This window comes from Trachypithecus francoisi, unplaced genomic scaffold (genome assembly GCF_009764315.1).
Source record: "Trachypithecus francoisi isolate TF-2019V2 unplaced genomic scaffold, Tfra_2.0 Lachesis_group7, whole genome shotgun sequence".
Lineage (NCBI taxonomy): Eukaryota > Metazoa > Chordata > Mammalia > Primates > Cercopithecidae > Trachypithecus > Trachypithecus francoisi.
In genome coordinates this window covers 32,411,935-32,424,414 of record NW_022681472.1, presented here as the reverse complement: position 1 = coordinate 32,424,414, position 12,480 = coordinate 32,411,935, and the positions used below count along the sequence as shown (strand labels likewise).

Sequence of the window (12,480 nt, the reverse complement as noted above, 5' to 3'; positions counted from 1 at the left end):
AACACCTAAATACAACTCACTAAGGACATTCCTATATCACAAAAGATGTATTATACACAATAGGAAATTCATGATCACCACCTAGAACTTCAACATGGGGCTTTCCTGTGTTTATAACATTTCTTATATTAGTTTTAACCCCCACCAGTAACTCTAAGAATGTAAGCTGCATATTTTAGCAACATTTTACTCAGAAAACAGGCTCTCATGTTATGAAAGATGAGTAACAAAAAAATCATCATGAACTATAGTGGTTCCTTCTAATTGATACACCTTGCAAGATCCCTTTCTGTTACTCATTTTAAGCAATTTTTACTGTACCTCTGGGAAGGCAGGCTCTCTCCGTCCTTCACTTGAGCAGTTCGATAATTACCACGTTCACTAAAAGTAATTAGCTATCAAATAAAATGAAATCCATCTGCCTATGTTCCACTAGAAAAATACATTTACATTGAATAAAGAAGGTGATAAGCTAATTAAATAGCGATAGTAAATGACCACTGAAGACACCAAAAAACAAACAACAGTGAAGTCACAGCCATTCATTACTAGGACTGAACAAAGTTAACCAGGATTTCATTTCTAAGAGTGTAGGTTAAGCTGTTCATTACCATCCTGACCACTTGCCTAACCGGGTACTTGATAGGAACCGCATATATTAACAGTCAACTTTACCACCTCCAAGACATGCTTCTTCCAGGTTTGCTTGCAGTACGCAAACATGATTCTCATCTCATTAGAGAAGGGAAACCGAATGATCAGTAGGCAGAAACCTATGGGTACAGCATGGCTCCTACAGGAATGTAAAAGATCTTTGCTGTGTTTCAAGTAGCCAATATAACGTAGTGGCTGATAATAACCTATTACACAGCCATTTTTATGAAGTAGATAGTTGGCTGGGAAACTGAAGGACAGCTCAGGACAGACAAGGAACTTATAAAAGCCTGTGCCTTTTCTGAAGATGTTTTTAGAGGCAAGTAAAGTTGACTGCAAAAGGAACAGACCAGAGGTCTAATGGCTGGCTGATAGTAATTCATTCTTGAACAAGAGAAGGCTTACTACCAAATGGTCATGACAAGGACTGCGATGGAGGTCTGGTGTGCACAAGGAAGAATTAACCAGGAGAAGGCAAATAAAGTTTAATTATCAGTGCATAGCTCTAGAGGGAATGATCATAAGACTTCATAGAGACATCTTGTTAATATTGGTCATAGTCTTACCTCCATGCTAAATGCAACATGTGAGTGTAAAAAAAAAAAAAAAAAAGGATAGAAGGAGAGAGAGAGACATAAAAACTGCATCCTTCTTTTTCTTTAGCTAAGAAAAAAAAAAGAAAAAAAAAACCTCCGTAGTTTCTTAATTGATCTTTACCCAACTGAGAAAGCTTAGCATTCAAGATGCTGTAAAGTCAATATCACTCCCTCCTTGACCCTTATCCTTATCATATTACCCTCAGTTAGCCTAGGGTATTATTGGCTGCTCTTCTTTTTAACTTTGCCACACCCAAGTCTTCTCTGACCTACTTTGATACAATTTCTACAGCTGTAATAGTGATAGTCTCTAAGGAGTTTCCATGATGTTAGAGAACAATCTCCCAACATCCTCAATAGCAGTGGGGGACTTATGTTAAACATTCTATTTTTAAATAAGAAAACTGAGTCCTAGGACTGTTAGGTGCTTGACAGAGAAAATCTATGACTCAATGGCAGATGAGCTAGAGGAGACTACATTTTATATCTGTCACTCCAATTTATCTTCTGGTTTAATTGAATCAATTTCAGGGGTTAAATAATTCAAATATTTAAGAAGCAAAAAGGAAAGAAAATCCAGGAAACTAACATTACATTTCCAGAAAAAAATCTGATAGCAAATACACATATTTTACTGAAGAATGGCTCACACATTTAAAAGAAATGTAAAGAAAAATAGCCCAAGCCTTACTGGTGTATGATAGGAATGAATGAATCAATTCTCTGATCTTTCATCCAATTTAGTAATAGATGTCTAGATTCCTGGGGCTTAGACCTAACCGTAGGGAAAACTGTGAAGTAATAGATTTCCCTTTGGGGTCCACAAGCATAACTCCCTTGCCTTTATTCCTAAATTCTGTGTCTGGTATTGCCTATCTACTTGCCTGTTTATAAAAATTCATTGGCAAGAAAGAACTGAAGAAATGAATAAAGTAGTATGAAAAAAGTTCAATATATACTAGATTCAATAATTTTTTAGGTTCCTTCCTGCTATGATATTCTGACTTCATCACAGTCTGTGCAATTTTCCATTTAACAGAGGATAATATGTCCAGTTAAAGGAATTATTATCTAATTGTAAAATTTCAGGCCTGAGTGATTCAGGTGGAGGACACTTTACTTGCATTGCTAAAATATGACATTGGTAGCCAGGTTCTTTTGGCTACTCACAAAACCAACCTTAGTTCTAGATCTCATCATAGTACAACTTCCTAAAAAATAATTGTACTCCCTTTCACCTGATTTCCCCCCTAAATCTGAGGAAATTACTGGCCTGCCTATCTCTGACATGAAAATTTAAGACAACATAAATTTTAAGAAACAGAGACATGAAAAAACAGTAATTGTGGTTAGAAAGCAAGATGGATCAATAGTTGTTGACTTAGTCTTTCCCATCATATAGGGTCTACATGTTTTTGTCTAGGGTTACATAATGAAGTAATACAGATTTTTACAAGACTGCAATAGGAATCCCAAATAATCCTAAATCAAAGATTATCAGGAATTAAAAAAATATCCAACATCTTGACGAAAAAAGCTGAGTTAAATAATGAGCTACACTAAAAATTTTGGGAAAAGACATGTAGATTAAGAATAATAAACTATGTGCACTTGGCTTACTAGTAAAATAAATAAGCCTATACAAATTTTCAGTAAAATATCAGTAGCCAGAAAACCAGAAATAGAAGAGAAAAGCTGAACAGTAAAAGAGATGTGGAATAAGTGGTGGTAATTTACAATTAAATGTGCATCAAATTTTATCTTTTATCCAGTTATATTGTTAAATATACATTCTCTCCCATTTCCCAACTCCCACCTCAGTTCTTAGAAATTTCACATAGAATTAAATTTTTTTTCTGTAAATATTCTCATACTACCATCATTTTATTGGGTTTTGTTCCTCTGAAATAGCTACCTATTCCTGAAAGTAATGCTTTCAGAAGAAAATGCCTGCTTCATAACATACTCATAAGTAGTTCATTTTCTCCAAGTTTCTTTGACTGAGGTCCCTCAAGTTTATATTTGAGGTTGGAAATGAAAATAATTATATACATGGGGCCAAAGACAATTATGCTAAAATTATTAAGGACTTACTCTTATCTAGATTTACCCCAAATGTGCTAGTAAATTACATTAAAGTATGAGAAAAATGCAAAAGGCATGTTCTAAAGTTCCATTTAAGGAAATCAGCTTAGGCAGTATTTCCAAACACTAATGGAACATTTAAAATCATACATTGCTTAAAATGATAAAGTAAATAAATTAAAAATAGAAAAGCAAGTAATTTTTTATTCACTTTGGGCATAATCCCAAAGCCAGCTAACACTCTAAAGGATAAAATACAAATTTAAAGTTTTCTAATTTTTCCAGGTACATAAACATAAATTGATTTTCTATGACCATTCTCCCTTTTTTACGTATGATCATGATAGAAAAACTAGGATGTGAACAAAAATTAAAGAAAAAATAATTCATTTTATTAAAAAGTGAGCAAAGCAATAGTAGATAGTGATACTGAACACAGGGCTGGCTACTGCTTAGGAAGCAAGCATACATGATGAATATTACGCTGGAAAGGGCCTTCTTCGTGATTTTGAAGGAATAAAACATTTGCAGATATCTTGGAAGGTAAGAAAGTTTTGTGAGTGTTAAAGCTGATATCCAACCAGAAAAACAATTCTACCTCCCAAAATAAAATAAAGTGTATGTTTAAACCAGGAAATTCAGAAGTTGATAAATACTAAAACTGAACATTTTTACACTGCAGTTAAGCTATTTTTGGGGTGTAGCCTTTGAATAAACTCTTATAATCATCTTATATTCACTGAAGTGATTTTCAGTGATTTCCTTCTATTCAAAGTCTTGGAACCTGCTTTCAGAGGGATGGGACATCCTTAAAATGAAGGCTTTTCCATAACTAAATCTTATTAAAAAGGAGCCAAGAGGAACTTGTCATATTCTCAAAGATGTTCAATATTAATAACAAATTGTAGCAAGAGCCCAGGGCTTGTAAGAAATGCAGAAATATTTTACTTATAATGTTCTTTTGATTTTGCCTTTACTGGTATGTCTATCTCTCCCATTAAGCAAAGAAGATAATTGTTTGGTGACAGATAATATAGTAGAAAATGATCATAGGAAAATGGAGAACCGCAGCTCTACTGGGCTGGTTGAAAAAATCAGCACTACCCACCATAAGTAAATTAACCTAATAAAGACATGAACTGAAAGTGCAGGAACTCAGGCGCTCAGGTGGGGCCCCACTGGTAATTCTGCTGTGTTAATGTTTAAAATCTCTCACAAAGGACTAAGTTGAGAGAAATTGAAAATTTCAGTAGGTAGCAATGTTCATGGAGTTTTTCTCTTTATAACACTCTCCAGTCTGTTTCGGTCTATGATTTAATAAAGCAGCAGATGTAACAGCTTTGAGTTCCTGGGTACCTCGTGTGTTTAAAGATACTCCTAGCTGTGGAGTGACTGCCTCCAACATCTTCTCACCAGTGCTATTACAAATAGGACCCGTATTTTTGGGAGAGGATATAATTTATGCTGAGTAGAATGAGAGAAAAAAGTTAGTCTATTTAAATATTTCATAAATATCTCTTTCTCCTCCTTTCTCACTTTCTTTCACCTAGGCCCTCTGGCTGCCCGTATCAGAGTGACTGACCAAAGGGCAGTTGGCAGAAGGACCACTGTCCCAACAAAGGCCTTCAGACTCAGTGGAGAAAAAAACAAGGTGCTTTGACCACCACTTACTGGGATGACAACACAGTCATCATCAATCAAAGTAGACTTGAAGATTAAAGGTACAGATATTTCAACTGTTTTTAGCCCATGTATCAAAACTCTTCTATTTTACATAACTGATCATAGAAATCTTTCCATATAAGATATTTTTCTGAGTTAATAATCAGTTGTATGTAAAATGGGACTAGAAAATAACAAAACTCGTACCATATACCAAAAAAAACAAAACAAAACTGTCATTGCATTATTCTTCAAATACTTGTATTTTACTTAAATACAATGTACAACCAAAACACTTAATTATAGCTCTAATATTTAAGGCTCCAAAATTGTCTAGATAATGAAGCCCAAAGTACCTTTGGGGTGAGGGAAGGTGGTATGACAGTTCACGGAAGGAGCATGGCAGACATTTTCTTGGTGACATTCTTTATATGTATAGTTCTATTCTGCTTCTCTTAAAAACCAACTCACTCAGAACAGAAAACCAGATAAGCTAGCAGTGGCTGAGGGGCCATAGGATGTCATTGTTTTCACACCTCCCAAACTAAAAGTTAAAATAACTTAAGATCACAGTGGCAATTTTGTTTTTCTGTAAGAAAATGATGGAATTGAAAGGTTTGAAATTTATATAAAAAATCAACTTGTAAAAATGAAAAAAGCTTTCCTTATTTTTTGTAACCATAGATATATATATAATTAGTGAATTCTAGATGTCCATTTAACATGTTAAATTATCCTTTTAAAAAGAAAATAATCATTGATAATTTAGAAAACAAAACTTACTTAAATTGTAAAGAACCATGTTTTTCTATTTTGGGTGATATATAACTTTTGTTATATTTTTGGCTACATGACTGGCTAGCACATTATGTCCATTTATTTAACATAATATATTTGAATACCTATACTTACTCACAAAAGCTAAACTGTGCAAACTGCGTATCTTTTGATGAACACACAATTAGATTCAGCATCTGAGGTTGCCTCAAACAGCTTTACAAATTTGTTATGCCTGAAGTAGAAACTTTATCTGGGGCTAGGCATGAGGGAAGAAAGGCATGAAGTAATATTAACGTATTTCTAAAGTTGCTGAATTTATTTAAATAACAAGTAGCAATGGAGGTTACAAAACTCAAAATTGTATAGCAATGCTAATTTTGTATTATCACAGAAGTCACATTTTTAGTTGTTGAACTTTAAACATAAGCACTATTAATCTGCTAGGAACCATGTGGGTGAATACCTGTGGCTGAAGGCCTCAACTTTTGAACTCTGGGTGTCACAGGGTGGTGGCGTAGGGGACAAACAAAAACACCACTGTCCCATCCCTTGGAAAGACCATAAATTAAGATACCAATAAATATATTAAGTAATGTTTCATTTTTTAAAATATGTGTACCAAATACTAAGCCACATGTTTGTCCTGGAATGCCATCTGAAATCAAGATTGAAATTAGTATATAAATATAATATTTCTATGACATAGAGATGTAATAATACAAATAATATATATCTGAGAATCTGCTATGATCTACCTAGTCTTTATTTTGCGTGTGTGTGTTTCAGGTTGACCTACTTCATGGTAATTAGCTATAGCCTATATTTACTTTAAATAATGTATTGGTTTCACTAGCTGAAATTAAAATAAATCCAAAGGCACCCCGGTCTTGGTTACATATGATTGTCTACCTGTTGCTACTTAATTAACTAGACTGACTCTCCTTTAAATTACTTACTGTTTGAATTTTGTGGAAATCCCGGCAAGGAGGATGGACCGTTCATTCCGGGGAGAAGGACTGGAGGAAGGCCAGGAAGTCCGGGGTAGGCTGCTGGCAGGCCGATGCCGTGGAGAGAACTGCTGTCCATCATGCCTGGCTGCTGTACCGTCAAGCCCAACACGTCTGAAGCTTTCTTTATACGATCAAGTTCTTGCTGTGCCATTAGCTGCCGAACGGTGGTCGGAGCCAAGTAATCTTTCTCCCGATCGAGCTGACTGCCAACGGTCTCCCTCACTTTTGAAATGTGCTGTTTGGAGAAGATGTGATCTCTGATGGACAAGCGGGCAGAGTACTTCACCCCACAGAGGGTACACTCTGGTTTGGTGCCTTCCGTTCCACTTTGATTGATCATGAAAGGCTTCCCTATGTTAATTTTAAATTTCTTTTCCTTTGCCCTTGCATTTTGGAACCACACCTGGACCACGCGTTTGGGCAGACCAATTTCATTCCCTAGCATTTCACATTCTTGCATGGTTGGAGTTCGGTAGTCACTAAAGCAAGCCTTGAGAACCTTGAGCTGAAGATTGCTCATTTGCGTTCGAAAACGCTTGTGACCCGGCCGATCATTACTTTTGGATTTAAAGGGATTGGTGGATCCGAATGGATTTGGGGAGCTCGGGTCCGCTATGCTGGACGTTTCGCTGCGGTCGGCGTTGTCATCCGGGTCATCTGTGATGTAAAAACTTTGGTCGTGGTCGCCATCTTTGTCATTGAAATGGATGGATGGGCTTGTGAGAGAAAAGAGAAATTTGTCATCGCAGACCTCTGTGGTAGGTGTGGTTGCGGGTTTTGGCAGAGTATCCAGAGTTTTTGGCTCTTTGGGAGACAAAGCCGGTTTCGCATCTCCGGAACTTCCTGTGGTGCTTTCCATTTCAGTGTTTCCCTCGTCTCCGGTGGTGGCGTCACTGATTGCTGTATTAATCGATGAAGTCTCATCAAAATCGGTTTTATTTTGATCATATCCAGCCTCAGCAGGAGGGGCATTTAAATTCTCTACATCCTCAGAACACTCTGCTTTAAAAGAAGGGCTTAAAAGATTCTTTGGCGACAGCTCTGCTGTTTTACTAACAGGTGTTGACACTGTAGAAGCCAATTCATTCTCACTTGATAGATCAATTTTAGTTAATGGCAAAGATGGGTAATCAAAATAAATGTATTTCTGTGGGCTTTCCCCCCCATCTTCGGTGGATATTAAAGGGCTTGGTGGCAAGCTGTAACCTGCCTGCTTTCCTTCATTCCAGTGCCGAGAGCGAATGTGGCTTTCTAAGGCCGACTTTGCTTTAAACAGGGCTCGGCAAAACGGACACCGTTTATGAGACTGTGCTGGACCCACCGCCCGGAACTGGCCTTTCCTCTCCCGCGCTCGTGTATTCTGGAACCAGACTTGCACGACCCTTTTTTTCAGCCCTACTTCGCGTGCAATATGATCAAGCATTTTTCTGGTAGGATTGGAATCCAGCAAGTATTTTTCATAGAGTATTTCCAGCTGTTCCGGGGTGATCGTGGTTCTCAAGCGTTTATCTCGGTGTTGATCTTCACCACTATTCCCTCCTTCTTTTTCACTGCAATTATTATCTTCTTTATCGTCCAGTTTCCTTTTTAGGGAAGCAGCAACGGTTGTGGGGGCTGTGGTGTGGGAGGAACTGGCCTGAGGTGGCATTTGAGTGAGGGAACTGCCCAGCAGTTGTCCAGTCATCAGCGGATTGTTGGGGTCGAATATCATGTAGGGCATATCCATGGGCCTTTCCAAAAACGGAGAGTGAAGGAATTGGTTTTGAGCAGCAAGGAAGTGCATGTGCTGGTGTTCCTGCCAGAGTTCCAGAGATGGAAAGGCAACTGTACACTGATCACATTGGTATTGTAGTAACTGTGGAGGTAGACTGTTCTGGAGAGACGTCATGGAAATTTGTAGTGGACTGGAAGGGACCGGTGTTTGAGAGGCTGAGGGAGGTCTTCCAATAAGTTGGGGTTGTTTTGGCGGCTGTGGCTGTGGCTGTGGCTGGGCTGTGGATGCCTGCGGTGGGTCTGAGGAAGTCGATGCTAATGGCAGGGTTGGTTTGGTGCCTTGAGAAGGGGGAGAGGGGTCACTCTGCTTTGGCTTTTCTGCGGGATAGTCAGGTTTCGGAGAGGTCTTCTCAGGTTCTGGTTTGGGTGATGGAATCAGGGGGGTGCTGGTCCCAGAGCCAGAACTTGCTGCAGGGGCAGCAGTGTTTTTGGCTGCATCCGTTTGGCCAGACACTGTGCAATGCTTGTACACCACTTGATCGGTGGCATCCATGGAGTCTTCTGTTTGGCTTTCATCCTGGGCATCATCATCTTCATCCTTGTAACACTGCTTTTTCTGATGCGTAATCAAGTCAAAGATCCTGGGGAAAACCACATTGCACTTTTTACACTGGTACTGCATGTTGCTTGTTCGAATGTACCGTTCATTAGTGAGTTCTCTTTTTTCATTATCTTTTGTTTCTGCTTGATTCTCATAACTCTTTCGTGCTTTCTGACGAGCATTCTGGAACCATACAACAATAACCCGGGTAGGCAGATTGAGAACAGTGGAGAGTTGTTCTATTTCATCATCTTTTGGGTAAGCATTTGTGTCAAAAAAGTCTTGCAGAACCCTAAGCTGGTAGTCAGTAAATCTCGTTCTAGAAGACCTTTTGCTGAATGATGCATCAGATTTATAATGTTCTAAAGAGGTGGGCTGTGGATCAATTCTGATGTCTTCTAAAACCGTTATAGGAGGGTTACTGAAATTGTATGGTGAATCTTTATTTCTCTGTCGTTCCTTAAAAAGCGTATTTCGAAACCAGTGTTTGATAACTTTTTGGGACAGGCCAGATTTCTCTGCCATTTCCTGGATCTGTTCTTCACTTGGAGAATTATTGATGTCAAAATAAGCCCTCAGGATTTTTAGCTGATCATCTGTAATTCTTGTCCGTGGGCGCTTGAACTGCGAATGTCTTAAAAAGTTGGGATCTAATCCGAGTTGCTGCTGGCAAAGTTGGGTGAGGTCTGCAGACAGTGCATCCATCTGTGGCAGCTGCAGGGCAAGCTGGGGAGGAAGTGCAGGGTGTTGCACAGGTTGCATCATAATGGAAGGAAAGAGTGGCAGGTCCAGAGAAACTGGCAGTTGGACCTGCGGGGGAGCAGAAGGTGGAGGAGGTGGGGGAGGAGGAGGAGGAGGTGGTGGTGGTGGTGGCGGGGGAGGAGTGGGTGGTGGGGCTTGTAGAGGAGTAGAAACTGTGTTGGGGATCTTTACAGGACCCATAGAAGAAGGCTGTGGAGGAGCCGGAGGCAAGGGAGGAGGAGGAGGTGGCGGGGGCGGCGTTTCTGGAGAAGATGGAGAAATTGGATAAAGCTTGTCATAGGCCTCCCTGTATTGACGAGCAAATTTTTCTAGCGCTCCATATGGAAAAAATTGTCCATGTACATGTTCTTGGTGACTCTTTAAAATAAGAACATTGGAAAACAATTTACCACATGTTCCACATTCTAGTTTGTCAGTGTTTTCGCCTTCACCACTTTTGCCCTTCTTCTGTACCTTCTGCCTGTTTTCGTTATACTGAATGACCAGTTCAAAACCAAAGTTTTCCAATAACGCTTTGGCAGCATTTCCTCTGGCCCCTGAAGCTATTCGGGGTGGTGGGATGGATGGTTCCAAGGATTTTTGCTTCTTTGTGTCTTTGCCTTCTTTGAGTCCTTCACCTTCACTTACAAATTCCTGCTTTGGTTTTTCTGGCTTTTCAGAAATATCTTCTGCCTCCTTATAAGACGGCGCATCCTTCATGATTTGGCAGTCTGCACTCACTATGTTACTTTGCTCTTGTTTCAGTAATTTGCTTGCCTGCTGTTGCTGCTGCTGCTGTGGAGGTGGCGGCTGCTGCTGCTGTTTTTGAGGCTGCAGCTGGGGCTGTGAGGTTTGGTATTGTTGTGCTTGTTGCTGTAGTATCTGGAGTTGAGTTTGGCCAACGTGATGTTGGGTTTGAATCTGCTGCTTTAGGTCTTCAAGCAAGGAGCCAGCCATTCCTGTCATGCCAGGCATCCCAAATGTGGCAGAGCCTGGCAAGCCCAAATCTGGCCCCAAGCTAAACTCCGTCCCAGGTATGTAAAATGGAAAGAGAAACTGAGGCTGCTGAAACTGCAGCAGTGCTTCTGGGGTCATAGGAAAATGAGGCAAAAAGGCTGGGTTTAGGAACTGAGGCTGAAAGAATGCGGCTTGCTGTTGTAATTCGTGCTGTAGTTGCATCTGAATTTGTGCTGGTGACTGTGGTGGGTGATGTGTAGGTTGAGCAGAGATTAATTCAGGATTTTGCTTTTTATTTAATTCTTTGGCATCTAAATGGGTATCTTTGCTGTTTACAGCTGCTAAACTCATGGAATCTAACATCCCTTGGCCAGGGCTGTTAACATTTGCTGCAATGCTGTGCCCACCAGCCACATGACCACCGGGCTCCAGCTTTGCAGCCCTAGCCTTTGTCTGGTGGAGCACAGACCTCATGTGGATTTCCAGTGTTGAGCTTTGGCTGTATGCAACATTGCAGATGCTGCACTTGTAGGGTTTGTTATCTGTGTTGCTGTTGGTTTCTTGTGGAACAGGACTGGAGGCTTCCTGCAAAACTTTTTTCAGCTTATGCAAGTGAGAAACTGAATTATAGTGGACCAAGAGAATGTTCTTTTGGGTGAATGACTCTTTACACACTGTACATTTATATGGACGAGATGGATCGAGGAATTTTTCCATCGTAAAATTGGGCCCTTTTCTAAAAGGTAAGGTCCGCTTTGGTTCAGAGCCCATGTCATCTGGAATAGAACTACTATCACTTCCTACAGGACTTGCTTTCCCTTCGTGGTCCACCTCGTACTCTCTCTCCATTTCCTGCTCTAGGCCATGGTCATCCTGGGCCATAGTTTCCGTCTCTGCCCACAGTTCTCCATTCACGGGCAAGGAGGCATACAGCTGTTGAAGTTCGGCTTCACTCAGTTCGGGATGGCCTGCTTCCAAGTGTTTTTTTAAAGCCTGGAATGTACGAAAACTGCGCTGGCAGAGGTTACACATTGTCGCAGCCCGAATTGCATGATACTGGGAATGTATCTGAAGCTTCTGCATAGTTTTGAAAGCCAAGCTACAATGGTTACAGCGATACTTATAGACATGGCGGTCAGAAACAGAGAGCGGTTGCCTTTTTTGCTGTTCATTTAATTGATCTTGCAGTGTGTCCGGGATTTTCACATCCTTACTGCTATTTTTATTCCATTCTGAGACTTCTGAGGGTTCTTTAGTTGGTTTCTGCTCCTCATTCTTTACTTCCACATTAACCTTTGAATCCTCAAGACCTGCCATGCTTTTGTCATCCATTGGACTTTCACCTATTAGGAAAAAGCACAAACATCTTACAATAAGAAAATCTACTCCTTAAATATTAATTAATATTATAAATAGGGGCCTCTAAAGGCTAACTAATTTAATTCTTAACTAGTTCTTTAAAGAAATGTTTACTGAGCAACTACTATGTGGCAAGCACTGGACTGGGTACTGGGAATATAAAGACAAACAAGAAATCACCTCTGGCCTCAAGAAATTACAGAAAAGGGAAGCAAGTCAAAGGTCATTACAGCTTGCTGCAATTAGTGTGATACTAAGGGCCATCCCTTGGTGTTCATGAATTAGATCACACAGAATTTTCCTGGGTGTCTGACACTTGGTC

At 39.8% G+C, this 12,480-nt stretch overlaps 1 protein-coding gene across 1 annotated transcript in view; it reads right to left on the bottom strand.

Annotated features, from left to right (window-relative positions):
- ZFHX4 (zinc finger homeobox 4) overlaps nt 1-12,480 on the bottom strand; it is a 170,870-nt gene that overhangs the window by 4,291 nt on the left and 154,099 nt on the right. Inside the window, exon 9 of the mRNA XM_033202639.1 lies at nt 6,734-12,142. Coding sequence (XP_033058530.1) covers nt 6,734-12,142 — 5,409 coding nt within the window. The remainder of the gene's footprint in view (nt 1-6,733; nt 12,143-12,480) is intronic.